This window comes from Eleginops maclovinus, chromosome 4 (assembly GCF_036324505.1).
Source record: "Eleginops maclovinus isolate JMC-PN-2008 ecotype Puerto Natales chromosome 4, JC_Emac_rtc_rv5, whole genome shotgun sequence".
NCBI classification, from domain to species: Eukaryota; Metazoa; Chordata; class Actinopteri; order Perciformes; family Eleginopidae; genus Eleginops; species Eleginops maclovinus.
Genome location: NC_086352.1, coordinates 19,420,477 through 19,438,190, shown reverse-complemented (window position 1 = coordinate 19,438,190; position 17,714 = coordinate 19,420,477). Strand labels below are relative to the sequence as shown.

Here is a 17,714-nt window from a genome sequence, read left to right as displayed (position 1 = left end):
AGACTCGCTGTATCAGCAGCATCCTGCTGAGAAGCAGACCTATCACACAAGCTTCTGTACCCTCCAGACAACCTCAAGCTCCTGAGACTGACCACTACAACTTGGAGGCTAAAAGACTGATGTCAGGGATTTAGAGGTTGGGGCCTGATGATTGTGTCCAAGTGAAAACTCAATCTATGACCTTTGCTCATTTCCATCCTTACAAACTGCACTTCAGTGCCAGCTCAGCAATGGACGATATGACTGTATGGACAGTGGGACAATTTGTCAACTGTTAAACAGTAAAACGTTAGCGTGTTTGTAGGTCTCTAAATTGCTGCACTCATGATGAGCGTTGTGGAAGTGTGAATGGGAATTTCCTTGACAATTCACTGTAGTTTGCCATACAGTATATTGCCATGTTTTCATTGTCCAAACTGTTTTGGTTTCTTTAGCTTATAAGGTTCTTTGTATATTTAAATTTAAATGTGGTGATAATACTTGACTTTAGTGTTTTCTTTTTTAATGCTAAATAGTGTCTTAAAAATACCTATTTTTTATCTATATATTTTTACCTATATTTTTACAACTTATTATTTTAGATTGTTTATGTTCGCACCAACAGACACCAAATCCAATTCCTTGTATGTGTAAACGTACCTGGCAATAAACTTGATTCTGATTCTGAAGCATCAGCAAAAGAAAACACTTGACAATAAAAGATGGTCTGGTATGCTAACATTATTTCTCCTCTGTTAGGTGTCCACCGCATTGAAATGGGACGCACTCTGTGGCCTTTACATTACCACTGCTGTACTATGAAGCTTCCCTCAGAGTCCAACCCCTCCCCCAAGCCACCTCTACTGCCCCCACCCCATTCCCTAGTTCCTTTCATTTCATATTGCATTGTCAACCCAGTCTCAAACTACTGGAAGCATCTTCTTACTTAAATGCCTCTAGAAGTCTTTTCCCTATTACCATGCCTTCCACCACGAAGCCTTCATTTAGCTCGGCTCCTCTTTGCACTCCCTAATGGACTTGGCCCTGTTCTTCTTTTGTCTTCCTTTAGTACCATGAAATTCACCTTCAGGAGAGGAAGCCTGATGCTTCTTTACATTTTGTGAATATAGTTAGATGATTCTACCGTCTCTTTTCATTTTCACTTCTGCTTTCTTTCGGGCTTTATATAGTTTGCATTGTTTCCTTGGCACACTGTATTGACAGTAGTGTCACATTGAAGAGAAATCTTTCAGAGCAGTGAAGAAGAGCAATGAAGCATGTAATCATTTTGAATAGATCCACTGCATCATATTTGACCTTAATTCTTGTTTCCTGTTAAAACAAAGAAATAGCCTTTTGGCATTTCTGTCACAGTTTGTAGCTTATGCTACCCACTGGAACTATATTTTAACAAGGACACATTTGTAGGCATGTCAACATATGTAGTCAGACAACAACATTGAAAACAAGATGTTTCTATTTTAAGTTGAGACACGCCTTACAAAACCCCCCTGCAGAATTGGTGGTTCAATTTTTGTAAATGTTCTATGTTTATTAAATGCAAGGGGTAGTGTTACGTACAGGACAGCAGAATATCTGAGGAAGGAGTGGCATTATACATCATTTCATTTTAGAGCTGAGACCAGGGTTTACCACTTGTAGTTGTTGTTGCCTGAACTATAACATACCAAATATCTTTTGAGCATGATGAAAGTCAAATCTATATATAATGTTTACCAAGTCGTTTTTCGTTCCCTAAACTCATCAGTGGAATGCTTCTAAAAACATTGGTATCATCTACTCAAGTTGCGTCTATCAAGTGTTACCAATTGTTTCAAACAGACAGGGTAAGGAATCACTAGCAGGGATGTGCATATCCCGAGAGCAAATTTGGTAGTCAATTTCTGAATTGATTATGTGCATCTTCTAGTTAAATGGGACAGTGGTGTATCCCAGCAAGCGTCCAACCATGATAACGCACATCCAGACTCCCCTACTGACCATGTGTGTTGTCTTTTAGACACCAGTGCTTTCCTGCCAGCACTGCCAGACCAGCATCAAGCAATTTTTTTTTTTGCGGTATCATAATGGTCTTCTTAAAGATCCTCTCTAATGATGACATGTAAAATACCTCTGTTATGCCCATCAAATAAAGAAGAATATTTTGTGTCAGTTTTCTTTACTACATCTACTCCTTCACCCTCGTTGAAAAACTCAAACTTTAAAAATATACAAAACTTTTTTTGTTTAAGTCATTGAAGTGCTGGAACACAAGATGTCTCTTACTCTACTGAAAAGTAAATCTCAGTGTTTGTGCACATGAGGATTCATGTTTTCACATCACTTTAATGCAAGTTGAATACTGGACCAGGACTGGCTTTAAAACTAGTTTTGATTACACATCATTATATGGCTCTGTACTCGTGTTGGTTGAAGGTGAACTAACAGAAAAACCAACAGCCATCTAGTGTCAAATTGTACTTTTTTCATGATTCACAGTGAACACATTTGAGTGGAGGACTTTATTATTGCATCTGTCAGTTTGCCAAATCCTCTCTATGGTATAACTAATAGAAGGGAATAATGATGTCTGATTTTGGTTAAAAAATGTCAAGGGAAATGCAATCCTTTAAGATATTTAAACACCCGCACAGTTGTGATAATAGTCATTTATCTACACTAATCAAAGTAATGTGGAGGTTTTCACATAACGTAAACCTTTTGCCCCCGTTTTCAACCCCGAACTAACCGGCCGTACGATGGGAAACATTCATTTGATTATCATGAACTACAGAGCACTGGAGTGAGTCTGTGCTGATCTAAGGATGTGTGTCAGAGAGCAACAATGATTAGTCAACAGAGTTATTTGTTATGTGGATTTGGTAGTTGAGTCTTTGTATACAGTTTTAGGTGTAAAATCGATATGCTTCCTTTAAGCCAGTTATGCTGATTTACAAACATATGTCGAAAATATATTATGGCGTCTATGTTTTAGCACACTCAGCGCCTCTGTGATTTATGACAGTGTTAAAATAAAGATTAACATCAACCACTGACATTGTTATAGTGAAACACATAAAACCGATTCTGATTCTGATATATTTATATTTTGGATATATTTTTAACAGCTACTGTAATGCAACTGCAAATTGGACTTCGATGTTGCTCAGAAAAATGTGCTTGCATTCAGTTTTATATGAAAATGAATCGTTTCCTTTCTTGCAGAGGAAATGTGGCTCAGTAAATCTCCAACCTGCAAGACAAAAACAGACCGTTTGGCTGGGGGGTGGGGGTGGAGAGTGATGACTCATGCACAGAGTAGAGGTCCCTCCCATTCCATTTCTTTCTGTGTCCAATCAGTTCTTTCTCAGCTGTCACTCATTGCCTCCGAGTGAGATCCCAACAATGCTTTACCATACCCTTTTAAATCACTTTATTCACAAAGTGTTAGAACTTACAAAGCACATAAAAATGCTAAATTCACATTTGGATACACAGAATGTTGCATGATGATATGATTAACTTGCTTTGCAGATGATAATCCTCTGCTTTTTGGATGTTTTGGTCACGCATTGGCCCCATATTCAACTTAATCACACGCAGACACATTTTATAATGCTATTTTAAAGTTGCTATTGAATGCACATTAATCCACGTTTTAATTTGAACAGAAAAACGTGTTAATATTTCTCTGAAAAGCTAGATGAAATCATCATTTTTTAAATGCAATTACTTTCAGATTACTTTTTCAGAATGCAAGCAGCCTATAAAGCAGCAGAAAGACTAATCGTTGCCTTGGATTGCCCACATACTGTAAATATTGAGTTATTGGCTCATAGTTTCAAAGAAGATACAAGTGCCTGCTATCCCTGTTTCTCCAGGGATCTCCTCAACCCCACCGTGGTGTAAGAGCCAATCTCAGGACTCTTTGAAGTGGGCGGATGCTTGACATGGGCTTTATGAGCTTTATGTAGAGGAGGACGGGGACCAGGGTTTTCCTTTCCGCAGTGAGATTTTTATGGAAAAAATAAAAAATGTAATCACAAAGGCCGAGCTGGCATGAATTTTCCAAAAAGTGTTGGTTATAAAAAGGTAAATGAAGGAAAAAAGTCAAAGAAAGGAACAGTGAGGGGGGTTAACGATGTTATATGAGAAACATATGGGTCTTAACATAATTACAATGTTAAAAAAATGTACAAAAATATATCAATAGCTGTGCATGGTGTTATAAAACTATTCACTTTTAAACCATTAATCCAAAAGTTAAGGGTTCAAAATGCTCACAACTTATGTGTAATTGAAGAAAAGCAAAAAAGCTTTATTTTTAAAGTCATCCACGACTAGTACAGTGCTTGTTTGGTGTTTTGAGTTACCGAGTGTGGGTAGTCTGTAAGCTCAACATTGACAAGGTTGTTGTCACCGTCACTGACTCAGTTTAGATTTCATGATGCATGATCACTCCAACGTTGAGCAACACATCATGTAAAGGAAGCAGCTAGGGAGCAACTGGTGTTTTTGATGGCCTATCTTCATGTCCGTCTACATGCTACAGGGTGATTGACAATCAAGCTGCACAATCAAGTACAATAGTTTTAAAGGCAATCACTCCACTAAGATAAATAACCACCCAACCATTTATTAAAATAGGAGTCATAGGGCTTCTAGATTGGCTTTTACTTGTCTCCCTAAATTAAGATAAATCGGGATTCATTTTACTTGCATTTCAGTTGGTAAAACCAGCATGTAATTTGAGTGTAACTATGCTGCTTCTGTAGTCCAAACCACACATTTATGGTTTTACAATGAGTTCACCCACAGCATGACAAACATATATTTCCTCCTCTACTGGTTTCTTGCCATTGGTTTATGTCTGTGAGTAACTTTTTGTTGACATGCAGCAAAGGTGAGGTGAGAATTTTTCTGCTGTTGGACATTCGAGGACTAAATACTAAATACTTATGTTAGAAAGAAAAACTTTTTAAACCTAGTTTACATTGGTAAAAGGTACTTCAAATACACAAATCACCTAAGCAAAATGTCTGATAATGTAGATGATATTATTATTTTATAATGTATATATCATTTAATTTATTGCCATTGTTAAAAGTGGAGCTAGTTTGAATTACCCTTTAATCTTGCTGTTCAGTTAAATATATAACACGTTTATGTGTTTAATATTTATTAATTTGTATTTATTAGTTTATTCCTCATGGCACTTGTAAAACAAAACATGTACATTTTACACATTAGATGATAAAAAGGAGCAGCAAGAAGAAAATCTTATTTGAGCTGCCCCTCTATTATACTTTTGTAACAATAACCAAGATATATAAAGTAACTTCTAGTAACTAAAGGTATCAAACTAATTTAGAGTAATAACAATACAATCAAACACAAACAATGTGCCCTGCCCCTCTAATGCATGGTATTCATTATTCAGCACAGCTGAGTAAGAGCAGATTTAAGACATTTTGTGCATCTAGAGTTGACATAAACAGAAAAGAGACACATTCTACATGAGACTCAATGACAAATATCTTCTTACAGCTGCCCAATCCCGGACTGTCCCAGGATCAGCACCCTGGACAGAGATTGTGGCACACATAAGAACAATATGTTAGAAATGATCCACCTGGAACAGAAATCAGGAAAAAAACATTAATATTGTGGAGCCTTTACCACAATTTATCATCCTATTTCTTTTCAGGTTAATTTATTGAATGTTGGTTGTCACATAGGGGCCTCCAGAAAGATACAGTCTCAATAACCAGAGCCCCTGCTCATGCCCCTATTTGAAATTAGAGAAAAAGTGGGTCAATTTATTCTTTTTTTACATTCTCAGTGACCAGCACATCAGCACCATAATGATGCAGTGCATGCATATTCAGTTTCTACCTGACTAAGCATGCACTATTTGCCTATGCATCAGAAGTTCTCTTACAGTAAATACAAAGATGTTAGCTTTGATATAATCACGCTGTAGGATAGCCCATAATGATCATCAGAGTACTTTATGATAGGTAAAGAGCTTATAGAGGTCAATATTCCAATTTATTCAATATTCTGCAGTTCCTCATCATAATATAGATTTCTTATTCCTCGCCATTTATATTAATTTCCAACAAAGGACTGGCTTTAGAGCAGTTAGCTTTAGAGTAGCAGTAGGTTTCTTTCATTTGTCTAAATAGGACACTTTTATTAAGTATTATGGTTTACATACTTGCAGTGTATTGTCCTGTCTAACCTCTAAGTTGACTATTTCACCAGCTGTGTTTGTGTTTTTATTTCTAAGAACCCAGATTTATTTGATATCAAACGGTTACTTTGTGCAGCAAAGGCAGAAATAAACAATATGTTACTGATGTAAATGTCATATATGATGTCAACAATATTGATTTACTTCACAACACAGTTAACACACTGCTTTATTAACCGTTAAGGCTCTTTCCTGAGCTTGAAGCAAGTTGACACCAAAAGGAACATAAGATACTTAACCATGTCTACGTGATTCATAGCAGCCTGAAGTTTGCTATATATGGTGTTGGGAGACACTGTGACAAACAGACTAGCCAGCTTCCTGAAATTGTTTAGATAGTTTTCCAGTATGTCTTCTGCCTTGTGCTACACTGAGAGCACACACATCTGTAGACAAGTAGCCTATGTCCTGTTGCAGCCAATCCAAAAAAGGGAAGTTTCTAGTAAGAAGTCAAAACACTGGCCTGTAGACTCAAAATAGCCCAATTTAGTATTTGTGATTTTTCTTTTTTTTAGGTTTTCCTTTCGAAAGGATGTGGAGAAAGTCCAATTTCAAGAAGCTGAGGATACTGTTCACAGAAGTTATTGAAACCAAAATGTATTGTTGGGGATTACTCTTCCCTTTCAGTGTCCATGGCTGCCATTAAAAGCTGCACAGTCCTATTTTACTGTGTCTGTGTGGATATGGCTGTGCAGTATTTGACACACATTTACAAGCAGAGTTAGTCTATGGCTCTTATGCCGCTCTCTTTCCCAGTCAAGCGTTTCCCTCAGGGGAGGATGCTTGACTTACAGTTGCAGCTTGCTGTTGCTTTCTTCACACAATCATATCAGCTGAGTTTTATGATGAGGTATACCGAGATTGATGCGGACTAATCAAAATAATTAATTATGAAACTGTGATAATAAAATAATGGTGGTCTCCATTGGGAGTTCCTTTGATTGCTTCTCACAATGGCATTTAATTCTAAGTGGAATACTTTTTTTTAACCAGCAGAACGAAACAAGCATTTGAAGACATCCCTTTGGGTCTGGTATTATCTCGGGAGCATGAATCATTAAATGATTAATTAGTTGCAACTGTAGTTAAGTGTGAACTTCTCTGTATGTGAACATGTCAATAGGTTTTTACATAGTGACCCTGTGAGAAGTTTCATGCCTTCTTCAGATTGTGTCTGATCCCGAGCAGTGTTAACTGTGTAAAAGTGTGATAACATCATGGCTTGCTTATTTTAATGTAAGCTCTGACACATTGATGTGACATTTAGGTCACTTGTAACTAAACATATGCCAAAATGCCCATACAAACTTGTGGCATAGTCAGCATATGACACATATGAAAAGAAATACTATTGTGTTTTATAAGTCTCTAATAAATGTTCTATTGGACTCTAAAAAAATGTCTAAGTGCTTCCAATAGGGTTGGCTGATTCTCACTCTTTGTTTGACCTACAAACTTCAGATGGGTGTATTTAGAAGCAAATGCTTTCTTTTTTCTGTGTATAGATGTGTCTTGTCTTGACTAGCTGAAATACCTCCTCAAGTGCCTTTTTATTTAAACGTGTGCCAAAAGAGTGCAAACAGTACTGAATAGATGGGGAATGAAAGTATTTGTCGTAACTCTGCAGCATTCCTCTGACAAAAGAGAGATTATCTTAAAATACTGAGAGGCATTTGGAAGCAGCCCTCTGGCAACGAGTTTTGTCAACATTTCTGCGCCCATGTATAACTTGTTCACTCACTCATCACTCAATATCTCTTTCCTACCCTCAGACACACAGGGAGTGTGTTTAGTATACTTTACATTTTGGTAGGTGAGGCAAAAGGCCGCATCTCAGACATTACTGGTCACCATCAACATAATCTCTTGACAGCGTAATTGCAGGAAGCTTTCATGCCTTTGGAGTTCGTCTGCTCTCACTGGCCATCTGTCTGTGCACCCCACACCCACCTCCACCTACTACTTGCTGGACTTATATACACCCCTCACATCACATTCATCTAGAAAAGAAGGTGGAGGAAAAATATATTTAAACCCCTTTCTTAAAAAAATAAAAAACAACATGTGGAGATAAGATGCAGTGTAACGGAACATACCAATGCTGTCACCCGGAGTTTCAAACGTAATATTAATGTTTTATAATCTTAATATAGTTTGAGCTCAGCAGCCGTTTCGAATGTGAGATTTTTGTCTAGAGTCAAGTTCACAAAGGCAACGACAACGTTTGTACACGCTTAACTTCCATAATTTTCCCCGTTATCATAACCTCATCTATTCATTCTATGCTCTCATGAGGCAAAGTGGCTAAAATGTGTGCGCACTTGTATCTCACCATGAACTTTGTGTGACAGAGAAAGAAATGCAAACCGGTTACCTCCACTCTTGCCATGGCAACGGACGCGACAAGAAAAGCGATCCTGTACCTGTGTATCTGTCTCCCTAATGGTCTGTGTGTTAGTGTAACAAGATCTGTAAAAACTCCCCTCAATGACATTTTAGATCCCCCACTGTAACTGACCTGGGCTGGGGAGTCACAAGTAGGATTTAGGTGAGTACTCAGCCTTCTCTCAGGTTCCTCTTCCCCTTTTCCTAATGAATTCAACCATAAGAAGACTTGAGATGGGGCCTCTTTTTCCACATGGCCAGGATATTATTTACTGTTGTACGAACTGTATTATGTTTGCAAAGCTTCATTATCAAACATCATACTTTTCCTACCTCACAAATGTTAGAGAAATCTTTCTACAGAAGAGGATCTTACCCATGTTTTTAATTTAACGTACCAAATGAAGTTTTTCACTTTGTTTAAGGGGGTAAGGCTTGTTAAGAATGCTGTGGGCTGAAGTGTCCTGCATTAGAGCACCTTGCAGCCTCACTGTCGGACTGCACCACTCGGACCACTCCTAACTCTCCTATTCCCTCTGCTGGGAAAGGCAGATATTACACACCCCAAACACAATACAAAACACAGACTTCACTAATTACTTTATTTTAGGTATCATCCCTGCACATAGGGACTGAGATGAACCATGTTGTGTTCTGGCTCGATTTCAATCTGCTGCTTTCTCGATGCAGGCTTGGTCTAGGTGAGAGCCTCGCTGACATCCCTCTGTATGAAATATCAATTTGAATGACTCACTCCCAAGTTTGGTGTCAATCATCATTGCAAATGCCAAACCCATTATCACCAACTCTTTTCAAGAAGTTTTTTTGTCCATCAGGTGGCAGAAGCAGCAGGGTTTTTAGGAAAGAGGGAAGGTTTTCACAACTGCATTCAAAAGCTTGTTCTCCCTCAGGGTGAGGGAGCTAGATTTTCAATTGACCTTATAAATGACCTAGTAAACATCCAATATTCCTTTTTTGGTTGTATGCACTTAATTTTAAAGCGTGGTTTATTTAGTGGCTGTATGTTTGTGAGTAAGTAAAAGGGAGGAAACTTGGCTTAAACCTCACAGATGGATAGTGTCTGTGCTTAGTGCAGCAGTGATAAAAATATGAATACTTGTCGTACAATATTTATATTTCCAACCATTTGCCTCTAAGAATATGGAGCATCAGTTGTGTGTCTGTCCTTTCGTTTGCAACAAAGAACAAGCAGGCTTTGCCTTTTGTTATTTTGGCCACAGCTTCCCCAAGATGCAAGAAAATATTGTTTTGACAAGTGCAGCACAGTCCAGTAGAGGACCAGTTTGTCTCCTGGTTGCTTGTGTCGACTGTTTCGATAAACGCCAGCCTACTTTGCTGTTTGTGTTTGTGTTTTCCTTTCCTTTTTTGTATTGAATAGCACAACAGGCAAGTTCATTATGCGTGTGACTCATCCCACTAGCCCACACCCCCTCCCCATCTGCTGCTGTGCGCTGGAAAGGAGAGGGAACCGCCATTGATCACTTCTTCCCTCACACATGCACGCACACACCCCACCTTCAACGTCACTATCGATCGACATGTTTAATGTTTTTGTGGGAAATAGCTGGCATTTCCTTTTCTGTCATTTTAACATGTGTTCCTTACCATTTGCTTACATTATAATAGATCACATAGCAGGCATTTAAGAAATAAAAAGTAAAGCATTATCCAAACAATTATTTAAACAATCTCAGAGTGTTCAGTCAGTGACAGGCATTGGCATTCAGGAAATATATAACATAATAATGTCTGGACAGGAGATGTTTGTGTGTTTGTTGTGTAAATCCATGGAAAATTCTGAGCTTACAGCTGCCTGACTAACAGCAAAGCTGCTCTGGAAAGTGGTTGGCAGGTATTGGACATTTCCTTTATAAAGCCCTCTCCCTCCTTTCCTCTGATTATCCAATGTTGATTTAAAGTTAATAGATGCTTGTGAAACATAACAAATACAATAATATTCAGGAGTAGTTATTAACACATTCTTAAGATGTGATATCATTAATAAAAAAGTTCATGCTACATAGTGAAAGGTATAATTTGCTTATTTTCAACCATATTACTGACTTTTCAAGAATTTTCTTGGGCACACTTACCTCAGATATCCAATGGCATTTTGGGTGCAAAGAGCTGCGTCTTGGACAAAGAGTTTCGAAGTATTGCTAAACACAAACAATAGACTGGTTGAAGATAGAGAGAGCTGATTGACATTTTAGGCATCATTAATTGAGTTTAGTTTCCACTTGTTGATAAAATCACCAGACTGGCAGTGAAGTGATCTTGTGCCAGAAACAGACAGTTGTGTTAGACGGAAGGAAAAATTAAACATGATTGAGTCATTTTAAATGTTTGGTTTTCTGTAATTAACCAGAGCAGCATAAAAAAAGTATGAAAAGTGAAGTCAAAAGTCGTCGTAGTCATAATAGTGATGTGAAAAGAAAAAGCCTCCCCACTGACTTGTTTTCTGAAGTGGATATTAATAATGGTTCAGTAGGCCGACATAAATAATTGTTGCAACTAAAAAACAAAGCAAGTTGCGAGAAATTATAGCTAATTTAAATAATCATCAAACAAAGACCGACGTCTTGTTTGTCTGTGTCAACAAGCTCACACCAACTCGTGTGTCAGAAACTCTGATGTCAAAAATGTGGAAACCATTTGAAGATTGGATGTTTTGTTTTTTTTGCATCACACTTTACATTACAATTAAGATCAAGGCAATTAACAAACGGTTTATTTATGAACATTTTTATTTGTCTTTGGTGGAATTTGTAATTGAAACTGTTATGTTCATGTTGCACTTCAATTCTTAATGAAATGGGAGAATACTCATGACTTTTCATTCATCAAAGAATCCATTTACACAAACAGACTTCACATTAAGGTTATTTCACATAGGCTATGTAAATGTTTGACCAAAAAGCATGCTATATCATAATATATATCATTATCAAGATATGAGATAAGCTATATTGTCGTAGTACATTTTTGCCGTATTGTCCAGCCATAATTTGTAATTATAAAATGGGCATCATTTTCTATTTTTGGGGGATATCTGCTTTAAACTTACAGGCTTATCTGAAATCTTGAATACAAATCCATTTTTAATTTTGACAATGAGGACTATGAGGTAAGACGGATTCACCACTATAAATGAAACACTTAAAAATAATTAACATTGTGATGATAGGATGATGATGATTCATTGTTCATACGGAGTCCTGGTGTGAATGTGTTGTTTTCTTGCTTTCTCGCCTGTAGGTGGTTCTAGACATGACATTTGGGGGTGGTGGTCACACCAAAGCAATTCTGAATTTGGTCCCTGAAGTCACAGTCCTGGCCTTAGACAGAGATCCTACAGCCATTTCTCTGGCCCAGCAATTAGCCAAGGAATACTGGTAAGTGATTCAATAAAGAACACCATGTACAGTAGACCAAACACAAGTGAAAGCTTATGTTATGAGACAAATGTTTATTATACTATAAATGTTCAATAGATGTGTATTGCCGCAGCTGACAGCTTGACCTTTTTGATCACAGTGTTTGGTTTGTGGTCATTAATTCTTAAAAAATACTATATGATGATAGTGTTGCTGTTCTGTCTGTATTTTTCACTTTTTCCCTGAGCCTGATAAAATACTGCTTGCCAAGATACAGCCCCTGAGTTTCACCAACCAATCAAATGCTTTTCTCCTTCTTAACTTAAAGCTTTTCTCCCCCCACGCAAAGCTGGTGGGCCCGGCATGTCATTTGTCAGAGTAAGGGCCCACGCCTGCAGTGTGAAGGAGATGCTGCCTCCCACAGAGGATCTATAAGATATGAGGGGGGGGCGGGAAGTAGAGAGAAGCCCAGAGAAGTTAAAAAGTGTCAAGAGAGAAAAAAAAAGAAAACAATGAAAACACGAGAGTGAGAGAACAGGGAGACACAAGGACACGTTGCCAGTGTGAGAGGGAGTGTGTGTGAGCATGAGCAAGGCGCGGGAGGATGAAAATGAGATGTTCCTAAGACCATGGCGTGGGAAGGAATCCTTTTACGTAGATTCTGGGGAAACCTCTCTCAAGGGACTCTGCCAGAGAAATGTGCCTGTGAGCAGGGAATGACAATTAAGAGAAAGAGAGAATAAGAACACTGTATTCTGTCAGCAGCAATATACCCCTGCTGTAAACTCTTCCACGCCCACTCGTGATACAAGTTGAGAGAAGCTAGAGAAATCTAGCAATTAACCAATATTATTGGAAGCCTGAGTAAAAGACCCTGGCAGCCTACGCAGTGCATCCTCACAACAGGGTTAGAGGATTTTCTCTCTCGGCTGTAATGCTGTTTCTTGAGGGAAGTATAACCTCAATGCAAACTGTTGAATGTTGGTGTGAATCTGAGCCCAGTTTCACAGTACAGAAAGAATCATTTTACATCAAACGTTTTTATAAAAGCATTAGCTTATAAAACTAAACCTCTGATCCCTGAATGATATTCAACCATGCCTTAAATGGGATTTGTCTCCTGCATGTTGAGCCTCTGTCAGCCTATTCTCTGCTTTTCACCATTCCTGTTGTTGCTATGACTTCCCTGCGCTTGAAGCTACGCAGGAGTTATGCCCACAATAAATGTTATGAATCAGAAAAAGCACTAAGCGTTAATCTAATGTCAGGCAAACATTGGATTTACACGTCTTCAATGTTATCACACACAGACCGAAATGGTATTTTATTTAAAATGAACTGTTTGCATGCACTATGCACTTTGTTGATTTAAAATCACTTAAAAAGTTATTTTTCTTATTCACACTTTTCATATCAGACACATTTTTTTTAACCATTTTCTATGGATGTAGCTGGATAGCTTGCTATGTAGGAAGATGATAACATCATTCTTTGGGGATTCAGACCAAAAACAGCCCTACAGGGGGCTGCATTGTTTGGGGGATTTTGTTTGAGGTACAATGGATACATTAAATGCATCAAGGCATCAGTTGCAGTAACAGACTATGCATTTAAAGGCTTTTCAGGGACAGTTTGTGAAACAAAGTAATTTGCAACTCAAGTTAACATGATGCAAGTGAGGTAACCAGTGGGGGCTATAACAGGTCATAACCCCTTAACTGTCTGCTGGGTGCCGGAAGCCACCCATATTAAGCTTTAATATGAATCTTTAGAAACCAATAGGCGCGACACAGAGACAATGTCCATATGTTGTAAAGTGTATGGTTTTGATTACCAAAAAGAAAATCCAACCATGAGTCATTGTCTTTGCATTGTTTAGTATAATGCTGTCAGCCTTTCTCTTAAGTCTAATACGAGGATAAATAACATGAATCATTCATCACAGACAACATCCAGGAAAGTTTACATGTTCAAAGCTGTCAACTTTCCTCATCTCCTAACTGTTCGGAAACAAGCCTTTGAATGAGGACATGCCGAAGATAAAATTAAAGTGGAGGAACAGCGAGAATCTTTTAACAGTTACAGTGGGGCAAAAAAGTATTTAGTCAGCCACCAATTGTGCAAGTTCTCCCATTTCAAAAGATGAGAGAGGCCTGTAATTTTTATCATAGGTATACCTCAACTATGAGAGACAGAATGAGAAAAAAAAATCCAGGAAATCACATTGTAGGATTTTTAAAGAATTTATTTTCAAATGATTGTGGAAAATAAGTATTTGGTCAATAACAAAAGTTCATCTCAATACTTTGTTATATACCCTTTGTTGGCAGTGACAGAGGTCAAACGTTTTCTGTAAGTCTTCACAAGGTTTTCACACACTGTTGCTGGTATTTTGGCCCATTCCTCCATGCAGATCTCCTCTAAAGCAGTGATGTTTTGGGGCTGTCGCTGGGCAACACAGACTTTCAACTCCCTCCAAAGATTTTCTATGGGGTTGAGATCTGGAGACTGGCTAGGCCACTCCAGGACCTTGAGATGCTTCTTAGGAAGCCACTCCTTCGTTGCCCTGGCGGTGTGTTTGGGATCATTGTCATGCTGAAAGACCCAGCCATGCTTCATCTTCAGTGCCCTTGCTGATGGAAGGAGGTTTTCACTCAAAATCTCACGATACATGGCCTCATTCATTCTTTCCTTTACACGGATGAGTCGTCCTGGTCCCTTTGCAGAAAAACAGCCCCAAAGCATGATGTTTCCACCCCCATGCTTCACAGTAGGTATGGTGTTCTTTGGATGCAACTCTGCATTCTTTCTCCTCCAAACACGACGAGTTGAGTTTTTACCAAAAAGTTCTATTTTGGTTTCATCTGACCATATGACATTCTCCCAATCCTCTTCTGGATCATCCAAATGCCCTCTAGCAAACTTCAGACGGGCCTGGACATGTACTGGCTTAAGCAGGGGGACACGTCTGGAACTGCAGGATTTAAGTCCCTGGCGGCGTAGTGTGTTACTGATGGTAGCCTCTGTTACTTTGGTCCCAGCTCTCTGCAGGTCATTCACTAGGTCCCCCCGTGTGGTTCTGGGATTTTTGCTCACCGTTCTTGTGATCATTTTGACCCCACGGGGTGAGATCTTGCGTGGAGCCCCAGATCGAGGGAGATTAGCAGTGGTCTTGTATGTCTTCCATTTTCTAATAATTGCTCCCACAGTTGATTTCTTCACACCTAGCTGCTTACCTATTGCAGATTCAGTTTTCCCAGCCTGGTGCAGGTCTACAATTTTGTCTCTGGTCTCCTTTGACAGCTCTTTGGTCTTGGCCATAGTGGAGTTTGGAGTATGACTGTTTGAGGTTGTGGACAGGTGTCTTTTATACTGATAACGAGTTCAAAAAGGTGCCATTAATACAGGTAACGAGTGGAGGACAGAGGAGCCTCTTAAAGAAGAAGTCACAGGTCTGTGAGAGCCAGAAATCTTGCTTGTTTGTAGGTGACCAAATACTTATTTTACCGAGGAGTTTACCAATAAATTCTTTAAAAATCCTACAATGTGATTTCCTGGATTTTTTTCCCTCATTTTGTCTCTCATAGTTGAGGTATACCTATGATAAAAATTACAGGCCTCTCTCATCTTTTTAAATGGGAGAACTTGCACAATTGGTGGCTGACTAAATACTTTTTTGCCCCACTGTATATATGTCAAAGAAACAACTGCAAGGCCACCAACAAGTAAACAGCCATTCAATTATAATTATTCAGTCAAGTGAGGTAGCATACATTTACATTTTAAACAAACATGCATTTCTAAAGACTAGTCTGTGTGTCTTTTTTCTTGATGCTTGTAGCCTCTTTCTTATTTGATCTTGTCTGGACTGTAGATATTTTCATCACTGCTCCCCTGCTGAAAGCAATCAATCAGCATCTTGTCTTAGACTTTACGCGGGGTAAAGGAACTGAGCAGGTCAACTCAAGGGAATATTTCAGGCTTGATTTGTGAATAGGGTGCATCTTGTCTTATGAAAAGGTTCCTGATGTCCTCACTGAGTGTACTCTTATTTCAAATGGACAAGTATATGAAAATATTGAATGAAGTGTGGACATACTAAAGCATAGCCAGATGTGTTGCTGTGTGCTTTGTGCTGAAGTATGTATTGTCTTATTAAGATTGATGGTTTATTATTGACCTTAGAAAATAACATGTTGACATTAAGGACACATTATAACCTATTATAATATCATTTTCCAGTTTGTTTAGATACAATTTCACACTGGTTTTGACAAAATGTGTATCTTTGTGTCTTGTGTTTTGAGTTGACGATAACAAAATCTATCAGATTCATATTTTGGATCAAAATGGATTATTTGATTTCCTCCTGAATTATGACTCCTTTAATCGTATAGTGTTTAGGAACACAAAGATATCTTTATCATGATTCAAACCAGACTTACTGAGCAAAGTGCATTTTAGGAAGAGTTGCAGTTCTAAGTAGAAAGGAAAGACATTATGTTGAATTATTAGACCATCATACACCATTTCATTCAACATGGGGCAGTGCAACCTGAAATAAATATGTATCTGTGCAAATAGAATTTTTTTTAACTGGAGTAAAAAAACCACATTTATGTAGAGGCTTTACTGTATAAATAAACTTAATAAACATATAGAGATGAGACAATAAGGCAAAGGACTGGAGGGATCTGACTGCCAGAGGCTGAGCTGGACAGTTCAAGTCTCTACAGTCTGTGTATTAACTCTTTGGGGCAAATCTGTTAACGAAAAAACTGATTGGTTCAAAATGACGTGTGGCCAAATTCTTGTCACTTTGTGTCTGACTTAAAAGGTCTTTGACAGTTAGCTAACACCTAAGTGTCCTTTACTTTTCTGATATTCAATTATAAAGCAAATCGTTGAACATAAAAAAATCTGCTGAAAATGTCACCGTCTGATGGACTTAAACTTTTAGTTTTACCTGGCACATGGTTTCTTCACTAACAGAAGGTGCTACAGCGCAAATGGGAATATACCCATGTATCATTAGCACTGGCTCTTAATCTTTATCACCGCCATTTCACATATCCTGTTATACAATCTGCAAAGATTTGGATTGTCTCTGTGTGATCTTCCAGTTTTTGGAGGATCACATTCATTGTTAGGTTGATCTAGCGAGAGGCAAGAATAACAAAAAACTTGCATGATGTCAATGTTGTGGGGTGCTACAACTATAAATAGATCTCTTAAGCAATTATGAGCCCACACTTGGACCTCAGCACATACACCACTGAAACTTGTCCTCTTTAATAATATAAGACCTTATATAAGACATTTATATCTCCAACTCTGTGTCTAAGCCACATAAAGAAGTTAATAATTTAGAAATGTTATGTAACTGTTTTGCATATTTTTAAATCCTTTAGTGGCTTACAGAAACGTGTCGGTGAAAAAGTCAGTGTCTAGAGGAAGGTATGATCATCACCTGCATGTGGGCATACACAAAAACCAAAGTATTTTCATTTCCAAAAGCAGAAGTAAATTGTTTTACTTGTCATTATGTTTTGGTAAATGGCTGTTACAAGACTTCAACTGTGTAAGGGAAATCAATTATAGATATCACATTTTATAGTGTTTAGAATGATTTGTACAAATATAATAAAAAGGCAGATTTCCCTTCTGTATTAGAATAATGTGTGTATGTAACAATT

The 17,714-nt window shown here is 38.1% G+C and overlaps 1 protein-coding gene across 1 annotated transcript in view; it reads left to right on the top strand.

Annotated features, from left to right (window-relative positions):
• The window catches only part of mettl15 (methyltransferase 15, mitochondrial 12S rRNA N4-cytidine), a 38,075-nt gene that overhangs the window by 9,144 nt on the left and 11,217 nt on the right, over window positions 1-17,714 (top strand). The window contains exon 3 of the mRNA XM_063882167.1: window positions 11,900-12,036. Within this exon, the coding sequence (XP_063738237.1) occupies window positions 11,900-12,036 (137 nt within the window). The remainder of the gene's footprint in view (window positions 1-11,899; window positions 12,037-17,714) is intronic.